The following is a 24,907-nucleotide window of genomic DNA, read 5'->3' on the forward strand; positions in this document are numbered from 1 at the left end:
CAAGCTCAGGAATTACTTAGGTTTTCTGGGGGGAGGGGGAAATGAGGTAAGGGTGGATGGATGTAGTTAAGAATATGGGGGTGCCTGGGTGGCTCAGCCAGTTAAGTATCTGTCTTCAGCTCAGGTCATGGTTCCAGGGTCCTGGGATTGAGACCCGCATTGGGGTCCCTGCTCAGCAGGGAGACTGTTTCTCCCTCTCCCTCTTCCTGCCACTCCCCCTGCTTGTGCTCTCTCGTGCTCTGTCAAATCAATCTTTTTTTAAATTAATTCATTCATTCATGAGAGACAGTGAGAGGCAGAAACATAGGCAAAGGGAGAAGCAGGCTTCCTGTGGGGAGCCCGATATGGGACTTGATCCTGGGACCTGGGACCATGCCCTGAGTCAGAGCCAGATGCTCAACCACTGAGCCACCCAGGTGTGTGTGTATGTATGTATGTATGTATGTATGTATGTATGAATGAATGAATGAATAAATAAATAAATAAATAAATAAATAAATAAATAAATAAATCTTTTAAAAAATCTGTCAGTAGGGGGGGCTTTTGGGTGGCTTAGTCAGTTGAGATTCCAATGCTTGATTTCATCTCAATCAGGTCATGATCTCAGGGTGATGGGATTGAGACCTGCATAGAGCTCCAAGCTCAGCACAGACTCTGCTTGGTATTCTCTCTCTCCCTCTGCTCCTCACCCCCCCGTTGCAACTCACACGATCTCTCTAAAATAAATAATAAATGAAATCTTTAGAAATACATTAAAAAATCGGTTAGTAGGACTGTTGAAATAAGTATAATACAAGATGGTACAAATAGTTCCTGTTTTTAATAGTAGTCAATGCCTGTAAGATTTATGGTGAATTAAACTAATAAAAGCAAAACCTTCTCTCTAAAGCAAAGTGGTTAAATTTTTTACCACTACATTAGTCAGTGAAGGCTTTATAGAGGAAGTGAGCCTTGAAGAAAGGGCAAACTTTGAATAGAAAGAAGGGAGGTTACAGGCATCCAGATAAGGAAGATAGGAACAAAGGCACAGAAACAGGAATTCAAAACCGATTCAGGCCCACCACAGTCAGGCATGCGGTTAGGTTCCAAGGGCACTAAAATCCATAGTACAGATTTTTGCCTTAAATCAGCCCAGAGTCTAGTCAGTGAGAAAAACTGCCAAAGAACACACAGTAGTGGTATCAGTGTCAAAGTATCTGTAAAGTTTTGTGAGAACACAAATGAGGAACAATTTTGCCTGCCTGATTCAGGGAAAATAATGAGAGAAGATAAGATATTTGAATTGAATCTTTTTTTTCCTTTTTGAACTGAATCTTGAAGGATGAATAGAGTTCTGCCCTGTGAGAAAAGGGGACAGGGAGGGCACTGTGGGCAAAGCAAACAGCAGACAAAGGCAATGAACGTGAAATAATGGTTAGGGTACAGTACAGACAGACCTAAGTCCAGTGTGGTGAGCAGGGTGCACAGGCACCAGGGAATTAGAACTGAGTTAAAAAGGTAAGATGAGGGGGATCCCTGGGTGCCTGCCTTCGGCCCAGGGCATGATCCTGGAGTCCCGGAATCGAGTCCCGAGTCAGGCTTCCTGTATGGAGCCTGCTTCTCCCTCTGCCTGTGTCGCTGCCTCTCTCTCTCTCTTTCTCTGTGTCTGTCATGAATAAATAAATAAAATCTTAAAAAAAAGGTAAGATGACAGGGTGCCTAGGTGGCTCAGCTGGTTGGGCCTCTACCTTCATTTCAGACCATGATCCTGGGGTCCTGGGAAAGAGCCCCACATCAGGCTCCCTGCTCAGCGGGGAGTCTGCTTCTTTTTCTGCCCCTCCTCCAGCTCATGTTTGCACTCTCTAATAGAAAGTCTTTTTAAAAATTTGCATTTACTATCATAAAATATACATACATACACACACACATATAAAGGTAAAATGAGGCAATATCAGGAAGGGCCTTATTCTGTAGGCGACAAGAAGCCATCAAAAGATTTTAAACCACAAAATGGCATCAGATCTGGATTTTGGGAAAAAAGCTAATGGTAGTATAGAAAATGAATTGGGTAGAGACCAAAGACAGAAAAAGCAATTAGGAGGCTATAGCAAACATCTCAATCAACATTGAGGGCTGAGATATGTGAGTGACAATGGAGAATGAGGGGACAGATTCCATGGGGATTTGTAGGCAGAGTAGATAGAAATGTATAACTAATTTGATATGTGGGTAAGGAAAAAAGTAAGGAGTATTTTCTGATGGAGTTAAAAAAGTAAGGAAAAAAAGGTAATGGAGTATTTTCTGATGGAGTCAGAAACGTAACTTATGGATAATGATGCCATTAAAGAAGGCTCAAAAGAGAGAAGCAGGGCTGTGGGTAGGTAATATAAATATTTACATGAGTGACCATTAATATCTAAGCCAGTTACTGAAGCCAGCCAGCTGGGGATAATCCTAGGCTACTCATCAACAACCCCAGCTAGTCCATCACCAAGTGCCAGAGATCCTACATCTTCTACATCTCTCAAATTAGCTCATCGTTATAGTTTCTAGACCCACTGTTTCATAAAGTATTTGTTTCTCTCCTGGGTTAATAACCTTTTAAATGGTATCTCTCTCTGTAGCCTGGACCCCATCTAATTGATGCTTTACAGGGTTTACCAGAATGCTCTTCCTGAAACAAAAATCTGAACGTTTTAACTCAGCTCCTGACTGAAATTTCTCAGGACCTCTCCCCTCCTCCCCCCGACCCGTAGCTTGCAGGACAAAGTCCAAATATCTTGGTTTAACACAAAGGGCCATTTAAAATCCTAATCCTGCCTTCCTCTCCTCCAACTCTCACACATGCCTGCTCTACTCTAGCAACACGGGACTTCAGGTAGCAGCACCGTTAACATGCCATCCTGTTTCAGCCTCCAGGCTTTTCCACTGGCTGTTCACTGTGACGCTTTCCTTTCTTCCTTCTCTCACACACTTAGCTCCTGGCTCACAAACAAAGCCTCCAGGAAGATTTTCCCTCATGCTCTGATTTGTAAAGATAACTCCTATACTTGGGTAGTACCTTCTATAGAATATTACCATCTAATACTAGAATTGTGAATGTATCTATTTCATGAGTCAGCATAGTCTCTGAGGGCAAAGACTATGTCTCATTTGACTGCAGAATCTAGCAGTATCTGGCACACGTAACAAGCACTCAAAAAATATTTGTTGAGGGAATTCAATTTTAGACCTATTAATTGATGTGCTTGGTGAATACACTGACAGAGAGACTCTATAAATACTGCTACGTGAAAAGGGTAGCATGCCCAATAATATCTTATTGTTTAAAACCCATAAAGCTATTCAAAGGAAACAAGAATTATGAAGGTAGAGCCAATTCACTTGAGGCAACAAATGAATATGTCATATAAGGATGGGCAAGGATACAACCCTGAAAAACAGCACCATTTAAGTGGAAGAAAGAGACAGCAAGGGTATAGGAAGAGAACAAGGAATAACAGAACCATAGAAAGCTGAGAGGAATATGTCAAATACTATAGAGACAATGAAATTTCAGGAAAATACTGTTGAGCAGGTGAACATTTTAGGTTCTTTGTTTACATCCCCTTGTCTAGATCAATACACAAGGAGCACAGGGAACAGCTTAGAAAAATATTCTCCATTTGGCTTTTTAGGTTTAACATTGGTTATTTTTAACCTTCCAGCTATCAGATCAAATGAAAATCATTAAGATATTTTAAACTACCTGAAACTGTCATAAAATATTTATTAAACCAATAAGATAGAAAAATTAAAATATTTCAATATCTGTTTTTCTTTTCTTAATCACCCCTTATTCAGTATCCAATGTTTTTTTAAATTGTAACATGGATTTGAGGGGAGGGGATTTTGTTTAATTCAAATTTGCATTACTAGTTTAGTAGCTGGAATAGTATCATCCACTGTATGACAGCTTTTAAATACCACAATTTTTCATTTACCAATTCTAAAAGAAGAAACTCTTGTTTCTAATGTATCTTAATTTACTGCTTTCATGTAACTATAATTGCTGCTAGACAATAAGGTACTTCATGGTAAACAAATCAAATTATAGCAGTTAACAAGAGTAATCAGAAAATACTGAACATACCCCTGTATCTGTATCAGACTTTGATGAATTCAGACTTTCCTGAGAAGGGGATGGGGACACACGTCCTAAAAACAATATAATAATTATAAAAACGTATGTAAACACACTTACACAAAACATCAATCAGAAATAATGATACAGCAACACCTAATTAATAGTCATATAATGTAACATTCTGAAAAAACACATTTTCTAAATAAGTGAAGCATTAATTCTTTGGCCATCAAAATATTGGTTATCATTTTTATCATAACATCTTTATAACCATATAACCAATGTAATAAAATATTTTAAAATCCTCATTATTCATAGTGAATACAAACAAGATGAACAATAAAGGGGCACAAAGGGCCTGGGGTGGTGTAAGTCTCAATGGCCACTAAAAACGTCTTTCTGCTCCAGGCAGGGCAATAAAAGAAATGTAAACATAGTTTAACTTTTTGCGAACCCATTATCTTAAATTATGTATAACACAATGCAAGCTATACCCACAGGACCACTAAAGTATGTGAGGCCTCATTTGCCAGTTTAGTGGATCTTCCTAGATTTCTATATTCCTCAAATTGGTGCTTCAGATATACTCTATACTCCAGCCCATGGCTACTTATTCTTTCTCCCATCCCTTAACTTCTTGGTTTCAGCCCTGGTTGACCGGAGTGAGGATGGGAGTGAAAGGAAGGGGTTTGTGAACAAAATTTATTGAAGTTAAACAATTATAAGAGAAGGAACCCATAAACATAAAACTCTCATTTCCATCAATTCTAACTCTCCTGGTAAGTTATCAACATACAGAACTAGTTTACATAGCTGTAATCACGTGTACATGTATCACATTCTGAGGTTTCCCTCTGCCATTTAACCTTTTTTTCATATACCTCTAATGTACTGACAAATCACATTTCCTTTTCATAGATGGGTCTCCTTTAGCTTTCTTTACGTATTAGATGGATATTATTATTTTCATTCTTTTTCTAGATTAATTAGGTTATTTCATTTTAAGCCAGGGGAGAACTAAAGGTTGTCAGGGGAAACCAAGTAACTTTGTTCTCAACAGCTGATGAAATAAACTCTGCACTACACTTCAAAAGGGATAAAGTCAAAAGCTTTATGGTAGTATTTTCCATGGGATTTATATGCTTTTTTTGGTGTTGACTTCTGTCCTACTTTTAGGTTTGTGACCATTATGAAAAATAGTGGTTATTGCAAATGGTTGCCAGAGAAAGACATTATTATACCTAAAATATAAAAACAACAGATGTCTCTAGAGTTTTAAAGCCCACAGGTGAATGAAAAATACCTTCGGTATTGTATTTCATTCTCATATTGTTGAAATAGTCAAAAGCATTTTTTAGAGCCCATATTCTCACTACGTTATCTTGTCCAGCTGAGGCAAGTAATCGGCCACAGTGAGAAAATTTCATGGTCCACACAGCTCCCTATGAAAACAAAGAAAGGTTCAAAGTTATTACAAAGGGTGACGGGCACTGAGGGGGGCATCTGATGGAATGAGCACTGGATGCTATACTATATGTTGGCAAATCGAACTCCAATTAAAAAAAGTTATTACAAAGTTGAAACTTTTTTTTCAAATACTTTATTTATTCATGAGAGACACACAGAGAGAGGCAGAGACATAGGCAGAGGGAGAAGCAGGTTCCCCACAGGGAGCCTGATGTGGGACTCAGTCCCAGGACCTCTGGATCATGCCCTGAGCCAAAGGCAGAGGCTCAACCACTGAGCCACCCAGGTGCCCCTAAACCTTTTTTTTTTTTAAGATTTTATTCTTAAGTCATCACTACACCCAATATGAGGCTTGAATTTATAAGCCTGAGATCAAAAGTTGCATGTTCTACCGACTAAGCCAGCCAGGCACCCTTAAGAGTCGAAACATTATTTTAAAGCCAAAGTAAAGAATTATTCCAAATTATACATCCTAAGATAATGCTCACATTCTGATACGACCTGAGGCCAACAGTTCAATGATGCAACAGCACAAAGAGGAACTTTTAGGAGAAAGGCAGAATAAGAAAGCAGCATTTTACCATAATCTAAATTAACAAGGTCAAAGCACAAGCCTTGTCTACAAATTAAAGGAAATGGAGTTCCAAGATGGCCAGAAATCATTGTAAAAACACAAATAAAATCTCAGTCTCCTAGCTGAACATAAGGGGGAGTGGCATCAGAGGAGACAGAGCCCTCAGGATACCACTGATACTCTTGATCAGGGCTGAGGGAAATATAAGTTCACATTAGCAGTGACTTTCATTGCATTGGGCATTTATAAAGTGTTGGAATCATGTGGTCTCATCCTGTTTTTTTTCTCCCTAGAAACAATGTTTCACAGTATATGGTCAGAATTCCCAGATACTGGGCACCTGGGTGGCTCAGTCAAACACCTGCCTTCAGCTCAGATCGTGATCCTGGGGTCCTAGGATGAGCCCCAAGTCAGGCTCCTGCTCAGCAGAGAGTCTGCTTGTCCCTCTCCTTCTGCCCCTCCCCGCTACTCATGCTTGCTCTCTCTCAAATAAATAAAATATTAAAAAAAAAAGAATTCCCAGATACTGCTAACAAAGGGAAGTATGTATGTGTTGGGGGGTGGGGGTGGGGTGATTAAAGAACGTGAACCCTTAAATTGGAAAACCCAAATGCTATTACAACAAATACTGTTAAAACTACTATTGTATTATAACACATATCTATGCAGATCAAAAAGATTATCCAAGTTATGGGGTGCCTACTTATTTGGGAGACCATGCAACTCTTGGTCTCCAGGTCATGAGTTTGAGCCCTATGTTGGGTGTAGAGATTACCTAAAAATAAATAAACTTAAAAAAAGATTATCCAAGTTAGAGGCAACAGCTCATTTACTGAAATAACATTCATTTCCACAAAATTCCAGTATATTAAGAAATTTGTTATTGGGAGCCTACTAAAATGAGACTTTAGTTAAAACTGGAAATAATGAAAGTGAATCAAAACAGTACAAGGGTGAGTGGGTGACGGGCACTAAGGGGGCCACTTGACGGGATGAGCACTGGGTGTTATTCTGTATGTTGGTAAATTGAACACCAATAAAAAATTATTCTATTAAAAAAAACAGTACAAGGAAATTCCTCAAGGAAGTTATCAGAATCAAATATTTTATGTGGAGATCATAAGCACCAAAGTCTAAATTCTAATCTGGCTGCCATCTAATATGTTTACAGTTGTTTCCTTCTAGTTAAGCCAAATTTTGGATTTAAAATCTAAATAAATAAAATATTTTTAAGAATAAATAAATAAAATAAAATAAAATCTAAATAGACACAGATTCCCTGATCAAAAACTCATAGCATCATCTGTCCAATCTAGGAGTTTATTACCACCTTCCCTGTGTTCCTAGCATTTTCAAGGGGTAACCTACAATATCACTTGTGCACTTTATAACTACTGTGGTACATTTTAACTCTGGTAGAAAACATGTACCTGTCTTCCCTGGTTTTAGCTGCCATTTGACAAAATACACTGACCTACTGCAATATTTGTGTTAATTATTTAAAATACACTCAGGGAGGGGCAGTTGGTTAAGCATAAAACTCTTTTATTTTGGCTCAGGTCATGACTCTGGATAGTGAGTTCAAGCCCCACATCGAGCTCAGTACTCAGCAGAGTCTGCTTCTCCTTCTTATTCTGCTCCTTCTGCTGCTTGCTCTTTCTCTCAAAAAAAAAAATAAATAAAATAAAATATCTTAAAAATATGCCCAGGAAGCATTTTAAATGTCTTCTAAAGACACAGACCACCCTGTAAATTTAACTGCTTTAAAGTTTGGTACCTTTACACAGCTTTCTTAATGATACAGGCCTAGAGTTTACTTATTCAATAACTTTCACTTCTTGAGGGATGCCTGGGTGGCTCAGTCAGTTAGGAGTCTGACTTAGGCTCAAGTCATGATCCCAGGGTTCTGGGATTAAGCCCCATGTCAGGCTCCTGGCTCAGCAGGGAGTCTGCTTGTTTGTCTGTCTGTCTCTCTCTCTCTGTTCCCCTTCCTGTGATCAGGCTTTTTCTCTCTCAAATAAATAAAATTTACAAAAATTCAAAAACTTTCACTTCTTGATATTTGCAAATGAAGTATCTGATAAAGGGACAGTATCCAAAATATATAAAGAACTTATCAAACTCAACACCCAAAAAAAGCAAATAACACAGTTAAGAAATGGGCAAAAGACATGAATAGACATTTTTACAAAGATATCCAGATGGATAACAGACTCATGATAAGATGCTCAATATCACTCATTATCAGGGAAATACAAATCAAAACCATGATGACATATCACCTCACAACTGTCAGAATGGCTAAAATTAACAACACAAGAAACAACAGGTGTTGGCAAGGATGCAGAGAAAGGGAACCCTCTTGCACTGCTGGTGGCAATGTAAACTGGTGAAGCCACTCTGGAGAATGGTTTCTCAAAAACCTAAAAATAGAACTACCCTATGATCCAGCAATTCCATTACTAAGTATTTACCCAAAGGATCCAAAAATTGAGATTCAAAGGGGTACATGAACCCTGATGTTTATAGCATTATCAATAATAGCCAAACTACAGAGAGATCCCAAATGTTCATTGACTGCTGAATGATGAATAAAGAAGATGTGGTATAGGGCAGCCCAGGTGGTTCAGTGGTTTAGCGCCACCTTCAGCCCAGGGCCTGATCCTGGAGACCCGGGATCGGGTCCCACGTTGGGCTCCCTGCAAGGAGCCTGCTTCTCCCTCTGCCTGTGTCTCTGCCTCTCTCTCTCTCTCTCTCTCTGTGTCTCTCATGAATAAATAAAATCTTTTAAAAAAAGATGTGGTGTGTGTATATATATATATATATATATATGTACATATATATATACACACATATATATATATATATACACACACACACAATGGGATACTACCCAGTGATCAAAAAGCATGAAATCTTGCCATTTGCAATCACATGGATGGAGCTAGAATGTATAATGCTAAGGAAAATTAAGCCAATTTGAGAAAAACAAATACCAATATGATTTCACTCATACATGGAATTTAAAAACCAAAACAAGGCAGCCCTGGTGGCTCAGCGGTTTAGCGCCGCCTTCAGGCCAGGGTGTGATCCTGGAGACCCTGGATCAAGTCCCATGTCAGGCTCAGGCTCCCTGCATGAAGCCTGCTTCTCCCTCTGCCTGTGTCCCTGCCTCTCTCTCTCTGTGTCTCTCATGAATAAATAAATTTAAAAAAAATAAAAAATAAAAAATAAAAAAATAAAAATAAAAACCAAAACAGATGAACATATGGGAAGTGGGGGGGGAAAAGGAGAGGGAAACAAAGCATAAGAGATTTTTTTTAAAGGATTTATCCATTCATTTGAGAGAGAGAGAGAGAGAGAGAGAAAACACACATGAGTGGAGGGAGGGGCTGAGGGAGAGAAAAATACAATCTCAAGCAGAGTCCCTGCTGAGTGCAAAGCCCAAACACAATCCAAAACCCCCGAGATCATGACCTGAGTTGAAATCAAGAGTCAGATGCTCAACTGACTGACCCACCCAGGTATCCCAAACTGTAAGACTTTGAATAGAGAACAAATTGAAGGTTGATGGAGGGAGGTGGGTGGGGGATAGGCTAGATGGCTAATGAGTAATAAGAAGGAACTTGCTGTCATGAGCACTGGGTGTTGTACGTAAGTGATGAATCACTTAACTCTTATTCCTGAAACCAATATTGTACTGTATGTTAATGAACTAAAATTAAAAACAAAACAAAACAAAAAACCTTTCAGTTCTTAAATAATCCAGAAATAGACTGTATTACCTAGGCAATAAATCATTATTAGTATTAATTTACTCTTCTTTTTTTTTTTTTAATTTACTCTTCTTGAGTCAGGTTAGCAAAATTATATACCTAAGAGATTGGCTTTATAGAAGCCAATATACTTCTCTCAATGAAAACAGAGTCAATCCTGAAAAAAATAAAGGTTGCTTACCATATGCTCACCACTAAGATCTTGTACCACTTTGATCTGATCAAAATCATAAGGTCCTTTGAAACCATGTGCTGCTTTGAATTTGACTGGTCTTGTATATGGCATTCCTTCATCATCACTTGATGAAGGATCATCTTGATCAGTATGAAACACTGAATAGAAAAGCAATATAGAAATAATCACTAGCTAATGTAGACATAGCTATCATATGTCCATATCTACTCTTCACCAAGAAAATTCATTAAATGGAAAAGCAGTATCTATTACACCAAATAGCATATTGGTTAAGAACATGTGATCTGGTGCCAGACTGTCTGGGTCCAAATCCAGCTCTGCCATTTATTTGTCTATGTGACCATAGCCAAAGCACTGGACCTTTTGTGCCTTGGTTTTCTCATCTATAAAATGAAGATAATAACAGTACTTACCTCATAAGGTTTTTATGAAGGTTAAATGAGTAAATACTGGTCCAAGTGCTTAGAACAGTGTCTGGCACAAAATAACTACTGTATTAGTGCTTATTAAAAAAAAATAAATGAGTACAATTCCCACAAAGGCATAGGAAGTTAAGATCTGAGCAAATTTAGAATATATTCCTAATTTTGAAAATATTCATAAAAATGAAACAGCCTTACAAAACTAGCTTACAAACTGATCAATGAATACTCATCGCTTCCAGGTTGTCATAGTTATAGAATATGTAAAAATTCATGTTTAAGATGAACAAATTTATTTTTCTTCCTCTCATAAAATTAACTGATACCTACAGTACAGTAGTATTGAAGTGCTAAGATGTTTGCTAAAAGGCTCCTTACTTTCAATAAAACAGAATGCTTCTTATAAAGTATTTGAATGATTACAAATCAATTAAATATTCATTTGTAATGTTCTATTTCACTTACCTTCATCTCTAACACTTTTAACTTTATTCACAGCACGCTCACCATATTCCTCTGCAAGGTGCTTTGCTCTCTTTACTGATTTTCCTAAGAACTTCTTCAATTGAGTCCTTAGCAAAAATGCAAAAAAAAAACAAAATTATTTTTAAGATATTACCTATTTGAGACAGAGCAAGGACATGAGTAGGGGAGGGGCAGAGGAAGATGGAGAAGCAGACTCCCTGCTGAGTCTGCTCAGTCCCTGTCCAGTCCCAGGACCCTAAGACTGACCTGAGCTGAAGTTAGACTCTTAACTGACTGAGCCATCCAGGTGCCCCCCCAAACCAAAATTATTTATTAACTAACTATAAAAACTCAACAACTAACAAATAATCTCATCAGCTGTGATTAGTGTATTATAATGGACAGTATCATATACTCTAGAGTATTTGTTTTCTTTCTTTGTTTTTGAGGGAGAGAGCAAGTGAGCGAGCTCAAGCAGGGGTAGGGGATGGGCACAGGGAGAGGGAGAGAGAGAATCCCAAGCAGGCTCCTTGCCCAATACAGAGCCCGACGAGGGGCTTGATCTCAAAACCTCGAGATCATGACTTGAACCGAAGGCAGGTGCTTAACTGACTGAGTCACCCAGGTGCCCCTCAAGCATTGGTTTTCAATGGTGAATAATAAATTGGCAGGGATGGGGTGGGAGGGGAGTGTTTAAAGTGCATGAACCTGAGACCCACCTGCAGATCATATGATTTAGAGGGTCTGAGGTGGAGCTATTAATCTACAGTGAGAATGTCTTTGAGAAGACTACTTTAAAGAGCAATCCTTGGGACACCTGGGTGGCTCAGTTGGTTGAATGTCTGAATCTTGCTTTTGGCTCAGGTCATGATCTTGGGTCATGATACTGAGTCCCACATTGGGCTCTTGAGCTCATCAGGGTGTCTACCCCTCCCCTCCCCCTGTTTGCACTCATGCTCTCTTTCTCTCTCCTCCTAAAATAAATAAAGAACTCTTATAAAAAAGTAATCCTTAAAAAAACATTTTGCCAATATAAAAACTATAGGGGTGCCTGGTTGGCTCAGTCAGAAGAACATGTGGACTCTTGATCTAGAAGTTCTGAGTTTGAGCCCCATGTTGGGTATAGAGATTACTTAAAAATAAAATCTTAAAAAAGAAGCAAACTATAAGGAGGGGGCACCTGAATGACTCAGTCGTTTAAGAATCTGCCTTCAGCCCAGGTCATGATCCTAGAGTCCTGGGATGGAGCCCTGAGTTGGGTTCCCTGCTCAGCAGGAGTCTCCTTTTCCCTCTTCCTCTGCCACATCCCTGCTCAGATTCACTAAATCTCTTTCTCTCAAGTAAATAAAATCTTAAAAAAAGAAAGAAAGAAACTATAAAGGGATATTTACTTACAGAATAAAATGTTTGGTACCCTATGATGGCCTTTTGTCTCTTCTCTTTCAGTTTGGGTATTTGCATGCAATACAGTTAGGCTGAGCTTTCCCAGGAAGTATTCCCAAACACAATGTAATACAAGTATGCATTTCAACTGTCCATAAACAGGACTTATTTATTGCTTTTTAAGTAATCTGTCTCAAATTTCATATATTAAGATCATAAAAAATAAAACACAGTACATAAATGATATTTAAAACCAAAACAAAATTTACAGGAGGCAATTTTTACCAATTCATGGAACTCATGATGTTAAAGGGTAGTATTTGAAAGAGTTGCTAAGCCATATATAGAAAGATGTTCACTGCCACATTATTTACAAAACATAAAAAGTAGGGAAAAAAGGCATAAAAAGTAGAGAAAAACTGAGTTTTCATCAACAGAAGAATGAATAGGTGCTGGTATATTCTTACAATGGAATGCAATAAAATAAATGAGGCAAACCTCAGTTCTTCAAATGTACCAAGCTCTTACTCATCTTGGGGCCAATGCCATGTTATTTCTGCCTGGAACATTCCTCTCATGGTTAATTTCTACTCATCTTTTAGGTCTTGGACCAAACAGTTACTTCTCAAAAAAAGCCCTCAAATCTTTTTTTTTTTCTTAATGATTTATTTGAGAGAGAGAAGAGAGGGCAGTGGTCGGGGGAGAGAAAGCACAAGAGCACAAGCAGGGAAAGCTGCAGAGGGAGAGGGAGAAAGAAGAAGAGTACCCCACACAGGGCTTGATCCCAGAACCTGGGATTATGACCTAAGTTGAAGGCAGATGCTTCACCAACTGAGCCAGCCAGGTTCTCCCCTCCTTGACTCTTTAGAGCAGATTTTCCTGTTTTCTACTCCCACAGTACCCCATACATTTCTTTTATTGCAATTACTACAAATGTAGTTAGATTTATGTTTCTCCTACTTAACTGGGAGCTCTAGGAAGGCAGGGACTACATTTGTCCTAACTATTGTATCTGCAGCACTGAATTCCCATATCTGGCTGATAGAAAGGCTACAATATATTTATTATTGGTACTGATATAAAGAGATGTTCATTACAAATCAGATATTTTTTTTTTTTACAAATCAGATATTTTTAAAAAGCCAGCTGACAAGGGCACCTGGCTAGCTCAGTCAGCAGAACATGTGACTCTTGATCTCCATGCTGAACATGGAGCTTACTTTTGAAAAAAAGGCAAATAAAGCAAGCCAATAAACTATAGGCACAGTATTAATCCTGCTTTTGTGAGGGAAAAAATTCTAGGCAGAATACACCTAATTATTAACATTGGTTATTTCTGGATGAGGAGACTTTCATTTTCCGTATTTCTGTATTAGTTTTTTTGTTCTTGTTGTTAAAGGAATCTTTATACCTAAGATGGGGCTTAAACTCACAACCCTGAGATCAAGAGTTGCATGCTCCAACCAGTCCAGGCATCCTTGTATAAGTTTTGATAATAAAAAAACACAGATGATAAACCATTTTAAAAATTAATATAAGAGGTGCCTGGGTTGTTACGTGCATTGTGGGTAAATCTTTTCTGAGAGTTCTCAATGCTTTCTTTGATACACTTCCCATACTAAGGAAAGATCAGACTATAGTGAAGAATTTGCTTTGGGGCCTTAGACTCATCTGCCTTTGGCTCAGGTCATGATCCCAGGGTCCTGGGATAGGGCCCTGTGTGAGGCACTCTGCTCAGCAGGGGAGTCTGCTTCTCCCTCTCCTTCTGCCTCTCCCCCTGCTTGTGCTGTTTGTCTCTCAAATAAATAAAATCTTTAAAAAATCAGAAAACACATTAAGATAACATAAAATAAAGGTAAAATGTAATTTATGTAGACTGTAGGTGTCACTGAAATTGAGAAAAGGAAATTTACCATGAACTGGAGTAGTATGGAAAATTGTTTAGTTGGATTTGAAAGCAACATCAAGAATAATCATGTTCTACTAACATTTCTGGTCCCTACCATCAGAAAAATAATACAGGCATGATGCAAAATTTATTGATCATTTACTATTTGTCAAATGCTATAAAAATGACCACCAATACAGCCTCAAGCAACTCCTGTTCCTGGGAACAGGAAATGGTGGTGGTAGATGGACATATAAACTAGATAGAGCACAGACTTAAAATAGTATGGCAATTCTCTTATTTTTTTAAATAAAAGCTTGAAATAAAGAAAAGGAATGTACTGTAACTCACGTTTTCTGTTTTAACCTTCCACCATCAGTATCTGTTGTCTGAGATTGTAACTTCTCTTCATCATCTGACTGTGCTGCGTCATTACTACAAGAGGGGGAAGAAGTCATTTTAAAAGAAGCCATTTCCCCCTACACCTCTCAACAATCTCTATGTATATTTACTATATATTTACTATATACTCAGGTACTCAGAATAAGAAAAAAACTATGTTAACATACTTTATAGAAGTTTAATTTTAATAATGATCCTGAGACTGTAAGAAGTGAAAGGTCAAAGAATAGAATCTTTAAGCATGGTATAATGTACAAAATGCAAGTGAAAGCAATTTAGGAACTTATGGAAAACCTACTACCAACAAGGCTTCTTGCTGGACAAAACATGCTGCACAGAAATGACAAATTAACTTCCTCTTTGCTTTTCAGGCACATCATGTATTACACTTTATCAAGAACTACTTTCAATAATAATCACTTCTTTGATCTACATACATCTCAAAGTCAATCATCGCACTGTAAAGTCATTTTCTAGCCTACAAAGATAATACAATTACTTATAAAATTTGTAGTACTTAAAGCCAGGTTTTAGAAAACCAGGTCTTCATTCCACATGGCTTTTTACCCTCAATATGTTTCAATAATGTCTCTAGTATTATATAAATCATTTTAAAAGTGAAACAAAATACTATGAGATTCAAGAGATATTCTATTTTCCTCAAGTAACTTTATGGTCTTAAGAGAGAACAATATTGAAGAATTCATATATTAACTCTTTTAAATCCAAATTTTAAAAAAGAAGACTGCATGAAATCAAATTAGGGACTGCTATAGTTCATAAACACAGAAATCTTCACCACTCTGAAATATTACAAATGATAAATAATAACAATAGGCCATACCTTACATATTCCTTAGTCCTTCTCATGATGTGTAGAGTGAGAGGATTAATACCTGTTGGCAGTTTCTCTTCTGCAAGACTCAAAGGTATTTCTTCTCCAGTATCTAGGTTCTTAATCATGACACTGGCTAAAATTTCCTGAGATAAATAAAAATAACACCAAGAGGACCTATAATTTAATTATCTTTTTGAGTCTGCAAAATTCTCAATTAAGCTAAGGACTTTCTAGATATATTTAGTACTGTGTACAATAATTTTTAACTTTAGTGAGATACAATTCATACACTGAAAAATGCACTCATTTAAAGTGTATAATTCAATGATTTCGAGTAAATTCAGAGTTGTGCAACGATTACCTTTAAGTTTAGAACATTTCCACTACCTCAAAAAGAAACTCCATATCCATTAAATGCCATACCTCATTTTCCTCTCCTCTCATCCTCTCATCCCCTGGCAATGACTAATCTACTTTTTGTCTCTATGGTTTGCCTATTCCAGACATTTCATATAAATCAAATCATCTTGTATGTTTGTCTTTTGTGACTGGCTTCTTTCACTTAGCACCATGTTTTCAAGGTTCATCCATACTGCAGCATGTGTCAGAATTTCATTCCTTTTAATTTCCAAAAAAACAATCCATGTGGTTTGGATATACCATATTTTATTTATCCATTCATGGGTGATGAATGTTTGTGTTATTTCCACACTTTGGTTATTATGAATACTTGTGTACATTTTTTGTGTGGACATATATTTTCATTTCTATTTGGTATATACATAGATACAAAGGAGTGGAATTGCTGGGTCATGGTAATTCAATGTCTAATATTTTGAGGAACTGCCACACTGTTTTCCAAAGTATAATAATTTTTAAAAATATATTGCTTAAAAGAAATGAAAACTGGGGCACCTGGCTGGCTCAGTTGGTGAAGCATGTGCCCCTTGGTCTTGGGGTTGAGTCTGAGCACCATATTGGGTGAGATTACTTAAAAATAAAAAAATCTTTAAAAAAGAAAAAGAAAGAAAAAAAGACATGAAAAATAAGATTTTTGCATCAAAACTTTATTTGGAGTAAACTGGCCAATCGATGTATACTAAATTTTAATGGTAAGAAGTAAGCACTTAGTCTGTATACTGTGCATCACTTAGCAAGTATAAAAACATATAACATATAAAAAGAACATCAAGTTCTTTTTAAGCCTACCTTCTATTAAATTTGGACCTTGTTTTCAATACCACGTAATGGTATAAAAAGGTAAGTTTAAGTTAGAGTTGCAAACTCCAGAATATTAAAAAAAAAATCTGGGGTGGCTGGCTGGCTTAGCCAGTAGAGCATGGGACTCTTAATCTTGGGGTTGTGAGTTTGAGCTCCATGCTGGGTGTAGAGTTTACTTAAAAATAGATAAAACAGGGACACCTGGGTGGCTCAGCAGTTGAGCATCTGCCTTTGGCTCAGGGCATGATTCTGGGGTTCCAGGATTGAGTCCCACATCAGGCTCCCCGCAGGGAGCCTGCTTCTCCCTCTGCCTGTGTCTCTGCTTCTCTCTGTATCTCTCATGAATAAATAAATAAAATATTTTAAAAAATAGATAAAACAATAAAAATGTTTCTAAAAACTAAGAAAATCATCAATTTTCATTTTTTTCTTCTACATTTTTTTGCCTAACAGCGATAAACTTTAAATTTTTTTAAAATCATGGTAAAATATTTTTAGTTGTATATTCAGTGGTATTAAGCACATTAACAATGCTGTGCAACCATCACTACCATTCATCTTGAGAATTTTTTCATCTTCTCATTATGATTTTTATATTTTATGTTTTTAAGAACAAAAATAAAATCTAATTATACCTCATCAGTAAGCTCTCTTCCAGAGTTGGATCTAGGTCTCTGAGGGCCCATCACCTCACCTGCTACAGTCTGCCCATCAGGTGCTTTTCCATTTTCCTAAAATTACAATTTTATAAACAGAAAGTGACTGAGTCGATTTTTATAAACACTCAATTATTCATTACCACACACAGTTCTAAAGAATTCCATAATTCACATAATGGAGCCTACTGAAAATTTAAATGAAACACTCCATTTCAGTCTTTTATTATTCCCAGCATGCTGAAAAACACTAAGTATCAAAACCACTGCTGCCCATGAAATAATGTCTTAGTATTTGAAAGCAAATAAATGTTCTATTTGAACCTGACCCAAAAGCAGTTCTCTACTACCAGAATGCCAGCACTAAGACTGACATTAATCAGGACTATACTTGTGCTTATCTCGAAGGCAGGGATTGGCAAACTTTTTCTATAAAGAGCCAGATAGTAAATATTTTAGGCTTTCTGTTTCACATGTAATGTCTATCATGTATTCTTTTTTTTCACCCTACAATCCCTTAAAAATGAAAAAACCATTCTTAGCTCCGGGACCCTACAAAGACAGGCTACTGCCAGTCTGGGCTCTAAAGCTATGACAAGATTGAAGTGGCATATCTTCCAGTCTGCTAACCTGTCCCAACCACAGCTACTACACAAGTAAGCCTTGAGTCCCAGAAATTGGGCTATGGTAAAATTCATGCTATCAGGTGCTTTCTATTGCCTCCATATGGATATATAACATAGTATATGAATGTTTTTTTCATGATCAGGTAAAGGAAATTATAAATGAAAGTCCTCAATTTTGACCACCATAGGTCAGGTAAATGAAGACTGTAGTTGATGCTTATTAACATTATAATAATATTACAAATAGCAGCATCTTCCTTTTTTTATATTTCCTACTGCATGCCATGTACTTGGCATAGTTCATTTCATCCTTACAAAACATCTTCAAGGAAGGTTGTTCCCTCATTTTATCACAGGGACATCTGAAAGTCAGATATTAAATAGTTTGTTAGAATCACCTAGCTATGTAGTAGCAGAGCTAGAAAGGGGATATAAGAAGGCCAGGTTTAAGGACAAAGAAATATTCTGCCTGGAGAAGAAGGAAGGTTCAACAAGCAACAAACCAGCCAGCTGTGGAAAGTTGTTAAAGCCTATGTCAAATATAACATGAATTTACCAACCTGGGCAGTAACTATTTTATCTCCACTGGTAGCACTTGCCAAGTCAAGAGAAGGTTGAGAATCCTTGACTGTATTCTCTGAAGCCATGTTCGTACTTAGGAGAGTATCAGATGTAATATTCTCTTTGGGAACTGCAATGACAATGATGATAATAATAATAATGATGATGATGATGATGATAATGGCAATAACTAGTATTTATATTTGGAACCTTATATAGAGCTTGAAAGCACTTTAACCTTTGTCTGATTCTTACAACAATCCCATGAGGAAAGTGGTTTTATTACTCTCATTTTATATATGACAAAACCAGGATTCAAACAAGTTATTTCAATTTCTCAAAGCTATACAACTTATACACGAAGAGATCTATCTCTTGAATTCAGATCTTAAGTCTCCAATGGTAACAGATTTGAAAATTTGAAGTCTACTAAAATGTTCAAACATAGTAATGTAACTTACTACCAATGTAAACATTTTCTCTTTTCATTACTAAAATAACTTTTATAACTTGGTCATGGTCATCAACATGGTTATATATAGCATAACTGAAACAAAACCAAAAAGTCAAATAGCTTCAGCTCCAAAATCTCTCCACAAGTTATTTCTCAATTAAATACTTGCCGTCTAGATCAGGTGTTTTAAGGGCCTCAAACTCCAATTCACTTTTCTTTTTTCTTGGTGGTGGAGCAGGTCGAGATGGAGGTGGGGGTCTAGGAGGTGGGAAATTAGTTGGAGGGGGAGGGCGTGCTGGAACAGGCTTCTTTGTACTTGCCACAATGTCAGGTTCTGGAGTAAGCTGTCTTGGGGGTTTGGCGGGAGCCACTTCTTCCATGGCAGCAAAATCTTTAGTAGATAAAGAGTTTGAGGACACAGGTTCTAGAACCTCACTTCCTTTGGCTTCCACAGCTTCCTTGTTCAATACTTCTGTTTCAGTTGCAGGCACATTATGCTGCTCAGTTGAACCTATTTCAGTTAACTTAGTGATTTCATCTACTGACTTCTCATAGATGTCATCAGAAGGAAAACATCTTTTTGATTCTAATTCAGTTTCTTCAATTGCATTCTGACTTTCTGCTTCTTTGGAATCTTCCTGTAGTACTTGATCTATGGCTAACAGTCCAGGTATATTGCTAAGATCTGTTCCAGCTACAATAGAACTGGCAGTAGCCTGATCAGAGTGTCTTTTTCCTTTGGAATCTGAGGAGTCATCTTCCAGCTGTAGTACTTTCTGACTCTCCTCAATAATACTTTCAATAATCTGATGAAAGGTTAAAAAGAATTTTTTTTAAAAAAAATGAAGCTATTTACAAGAACATAGTAACAGCTAATCATTTACATAGTACTTACTATGTGCCCTGGGAATGTACTGTTCTTAGCACTTTACATTTTTTAATCTCTACAATAACCATATGAGTTAGCACTCTTAATATCATCATTACACAAATGAAGGAACAAAGGCATAGAGGGATCAAGTGATTTGTCCAAGGACACACAGCGAGTAAGTGATGAAGCTGGCAAAAATCCCAGGAGTTTGGTTCCAGAATCTGTTCTCCTAACCATTATAATAGGGAATCTGTTAGTATGCATAATCACAAAAGTTCAACCAACCCCGTAAAATAAAAGATCAAACCTAAATTTACATTCAGACTCTTCATACCCTTGTCCATTTACATATTTATGCCAAGTTAGTTGCAGTAACAACCTGCTGCTTTAGTTAACAAAACTGAGAATTAAAACCACCTAGCACAAGAATTCGAATTGTTTAGTTCTGAACTCAAGCCTATGACAGAAAAGAGATGCAGGGAGATTAACATCCTTTTTTTTTTCAAGATTTTATTTATTTTTTCATGAGACACAGAGAGAGAGAGGCAGAGACATAGGCAAAAGGAGAAGCAGACTCCTCACAAGGAGCCCAATGCGGGACTTGATCCCAGGACCTGGGATCAGGACCTGAGCCAAAGGCTCAACCACTGAGCCACCCAGGTGCCTCAGAGGTTAACATTCTTAAACTATACCAAATGCTCCACTATTCATCGAAATGGCAGAACCATGAGTTCAAAAGCTCAGCTCACCTTGCCTTTTCCCCCCGTTTACTTCTTTTTTTTTTTTTTTTAAAGATTTTATTTATTGGGATCCCTGGGTGGCTCAGTGGTTTAGTGCCTACCTTCAGCCCAGGGTGTGATCCTGGAGACCCGGGATCGAGTCCCACATCAGGCTCCCCGCATGGAGCCTGTTTCTCCCTTTGCCTGTGTCTCTGCCTCTCTCTGTGTGTGTCTCTAATAGAGGGAGACTATTAAGACCTAGTCTTAATCATACTTTGACCAGAGGAATATTAACTAGAGTCCACCTACTTTGTCAACTAGGTGGTTACTGAGCACTGAATACCTTAGTGATAACAGAAGCCAGTGGGTTGAAGAATGAGTAAGAGTGACAACACAGAGATAGCACAATCTATGTTTTCAAAAAGCTTGGCTATAAATGGAAGAGGCTGCAAGAAAGTGACCCAGCATTTTTACAAGCTGAGGGGAAGGAGCCAACGGTAGAGTTAGATAAAGTTCTGGAGAAGAAAGGAAAGAGGACTATTGTGTATTAGACCAGTACACATATTTTCCATTTAATCTCTGCACAGGCTTTGAGGTAGCTAGATTATCTCCCTCCTACAAAAACAAGAATCTGAGGTAAAGGCATTAAGAATTTTGTCCAAGGTTCCACCACTAGTAAACTACAAGGTTCAAAACTGAAATCCAGATTTTTCTCAAAAATCCAGTGTTTTTTTTATATTACACCATGCTACTTTGGACAGGAAAAAAATAAGTTCTCAGACTTGAAAAAGAGGCAAAAGATGAAAACAAGTCTGCAGGTAAGGGAAGTGAGAGCAGATGAAAAGGAGTAAATTCAGGCTTCTTAGTCTTTAATGTCTATGTGTGGTAGGAAACAAGGTTATCTGCTTTTGAAAGCAAGCAGGATACTAGTGGGCACAGTGAGCATGAGGTGACTATTAAGGTCTGGAATAATCACTATGCATAATGGAAATGCTAATACCAGAAAAGGGGTTAAAATGAGCTTAAAAATCATAAGTCTTCCCCAATCCCTTATCCCTTCACTGAACTCCTATCATTCTTACCATTCACTATAGTGTGAATTATAATATAAACACAAAGTAGTATATGGGCTAGCTCTATATAAATACTTTCCCCATAACAGATAATTAGTTTTTTAAACACAAGGCCCATATTTTATCCCTCTTGTTATGCCCTCATAGCACCTACTTACAATACCTAACCCTGTATTCCCCGCCCCAACCCTCAGGTTTTAGAAGGTAGCAAACAGGGAAAGACGAAGAGAACAACGAGAATCAAGACCAACACAGAGATGAACAGGCTAAAGCAACTGTTCATTTCACATCACCTTCCTGCTTCAAAAAACTCACTGATTTTCCAGTAACTGTAAAATAGAAACCAGATGTTTTAGTATAACATAAGAGGCATTCCCATAGTTTGGGCCTAACTTTGGGCTCTAATGTCATTTGTAACCATTCTGCACATTTCTCTTTTCCATGCCTTTGGTTATGCCTTTCAACTGTCATCTTTGCCTGTCCAAATCTTAACCATTCATCAAGAACCAGCTCAGATGTTACTTCTTCCATTAAGTCTTCCCCATTCCTATCTTCAAGCAGAAAGTAAAGGCTCCCTTTCTGCCCTTATAGTTTGTAAGTTTATACAAACACATTTTACACTCAGTTTTGTGTTTAACTAATTTCTTCTACTAAAACGTAAGTTACTGGGGACAGGGATCGTCTTGTCTGGTGCACTGTATATTCCCACAGCTTTTATCATTCATATGTGATACTTAAATCAATTGAAAAGACTAGAACTTAAAAAGTGAGACCTAGTCTTAAGCTTCACTCAGCTGCTCCATAGTGTTTACTATTTTTTCAGTTTCTAAAGTCTCCTTAAAAATTACCTTTATTGGCCACTATTAGTTACCCATTTGTATCCTAAGAAAAAATTCTTGAAAAGGAAAACTAGTGGAAAAAATAGAAACATTTCAAGTTTTCAACAATAAGAATAACTAGATACATTGTAATATATTTGCTTCATAGAAAACTGAAACATCAAATGAAAACTGAGTATTGAAACTGTAGAAATACAATAAAAACTAATGATGATAAGAGGAAAAGGTAAAATATAGAATTCTATTTACACTATTATTAGACAAAACAAAACAAAGTCATGCAAATGGGTGAGAACCAGAAAGCAAAGCTGAAAAATTAAGATAGCTGTTTGTTACAGTGTGAACTATGGGCTATTCTGATTTAAAAAGAAAAAACTGGTTACTACTTTTGTTCCCTTATTTATGCTGATATACAATAATACCATTTCTCCCCAAAAAATCCTTTTGAGGGAAAAAAGTATGATCAATATTAAAATAGAGAGTTCACTGGGCACTTGGGTGGATCAGTAAGTTCAGCATCGGACTCCTGATTTTGGCTCAGATCATGATCTCAGGGTTATAGGACAGGCTCCATGATGGGCAAGGAGCCTGCTTAAGATTCTTGCTCTCTCTATGCTCCTCCTCTCTTTCTCCCTCCTTCTCTAATAAATAAAATAAAATACACTTAAAATATGGAGTCCATTAAATTTATAAATTCCGGGGCACCTGGGCAGCTCACTTGTTTAAGCATCTGCCTTTGGCTCAGATCATGATCCCAGGGTCCTGGGATCGAGCCTCGCACTGGGCTCCCTGCTGAGCGGGGAGCCTGCTTCTCTCTCCCCCACTCCCCATGCTTATGCTCTTTCTGTGTCAAATTAATAAAATCTTCTAAAAAATTATAAATTCCATAAGGTTAGAACAATGGATTCTCATCAAGGGTGATTTTGCTCAGCACTCCTCCCCAGACATTTGGTGATGTATGTAAGATATTTTTAGTTGTCATGATAGGGTGCAAGTAGGGAGGAATCTATTGATGTCTAGTGGGTAGAAGCCAGGGATGCAGCTAAATACCCTACAATGCACAGAAACGTCTCTCCTTCCCTCCAGAATGAAAAATTATTCAGCCCAAAGTGTCACTATTGAGAAACTCTAGGATAGAGAATGCGTCATTTTGCTGGTCTCTGGAAACCCACCAGCCAGAACAGAGCAAGGGGTACAGAAAATACTCACAAGTAGGAGAACTAAATGAACACATAGTATCCTTTCTCCTCCCTTTTTATCCTGATACTGTGAACTACTCATTGTCAAAATTTTTATCTTGTGTTCAGTTTCTTCTAGTAAACCAAACTCTGAAGCTTTAAAGAATCAAATTTTTAAAAGGTATCAAAGGCACTATATTACAGTAATGACTTTGTGCAACCTCTAACTCTTAAAGGCATCAGAATTTGCTGCACTGAGCCTTTCAATACCTTTAATTCTTGGTAGTTACCTCAAGAATAGCTACAACTTAGGGATGCCTGGGTGGCTCAGCAGTTGAGCACCTGCTTTGTGCTCAGGGCATGATCCTGGGTTCTGGGGATCGAGTCCTGCTTCGGGCTCTGCCTGTGTTTCTGCCTCTCTCTCTCTCTCTGTCTCTGTCTCTCATGAATAAATAAAATCTTTTAAAAAGATAGCTAAAGCTTATTCTAATAAAAATGCAAGCATAAAAAATCAAAATACATTACAAAACAATTTTGTACTGTTTCAAGGAAAAATTATCAATTAGTGTGTTTATGAAATGACCTCTAAAAAGCATGGTGTGTCTTCAATCTCAAATTCAAGATTCAAGGAACATTTAGTGAATATCCACCAAGTATACTGCACTACAAAAAATATAGAAAATTTTCCACTTTAAATATACCATATGTATATGACATCTGTTAAACCAATACTGACATTGTATCTTACCAACCTTTTTAGACACATCTTGTTTCAGTTCTTGTACAGGAGACTCATTTCCAACTTTGTGTGCAGTGTTCTCAGTTTCCTATATTAAAAAGAAAAACAGATCAAATGATGACACTTTTTCTTTAAAATTCTTTTTAAGATGGGTACAAATTAGAAAACATAACCTTAATAAAGCAGCGGTCCATGAAGAGCTTAGATGTTTGTATATGGAAAGATGCCCAGATATTTTATGCCAACAGGGATAATGTGATTTGCATAAGGTTACGAATCAGCAATTTTCTATATTTCTTTTTTTTTTTTTTAATTTTCTATATTTCTATAGCAATAGGTTATTGCCCCATAAATGTGCCCATCTTTTTAATATTAAAAATTGTACAGGAAGATAAAAACCGCCAACTACCTTTGTAGCTTAAAAAGATGAAGGACTTAAAGCAAAGGGTTGAAT

At 37.3% G+C, this 24,907-nt stretch overlaps 1 protein-coding gene across 2 annotated transcripts in view; it reads right to left on the reverse strand.

Moving 5' to 3' along the window:
- The window catches only part of WDR44 (WD repeat domain 44), an 81,521-nt gene that overhangs the window by 22,471 nt on the left and 34,143 nt on the right, over positions 1 to 24,907 (reverse strand). For both annotated transcript variants that reach the window (XM_072817977.1, XM_072817978.1), the window contains 10 exons: positions 24,467 to 24,541; positions 19,204 to 19,840; positions 18,580 to 18,710; positions 17,373 to 17,468; positions 15,523 to 15,659; positions 14,628 to 14,711; positions 11,006 to 11,112; positions 10,104 to 10,255; positions 5,409 to 5,547; positions 4,112 to 4,176 (listed from right to left, as the gene is read on the reverse strand). In XM_072817977.1, coding sequence (XP_072674078.1) covers positions 4,112 to 4,176; positions 5,409 to 5,547; positions 10,104 to 10,255; positions 11,006 to 11,112; positions 14,628 to 14,711; positions 15,523 to 15,659; positions 17,373 to 17,468; positions 18,580 to 18,710; positions 19,204 to 19,840; positions 24,467 to 24,541 — 1,623 coding nt within the window. The remainder of the gene's footprint in view (positions 1 to 4,111; positions 4,177 to 5,408; positions 5,548 to 10,103; positions 10,256 to 11,005; positions 11,113 to 14,627; positions 14,712 to 15,522; positions 15,660 to 17,372; positions 17,469 to 18,579; positions 18,711 to 19,203; positions 19,841 to 24,466; positions 24,542 to 24,907) is intronic.

The sequence above is a fragment of the Canis lupus genome, chromosome X (assembly GCF_048164855.1).
Source record: "Canis lupus baileyi chromosome X, mCanLup2.hap1, whole genome shotgun sequence".
In the NCBI taxonomy this organism is placed as follows: Eukaryota; Metazoa; Chordata; class Mammalia; order Carnivora; family Canidae; genus Canis; species Canis lupus.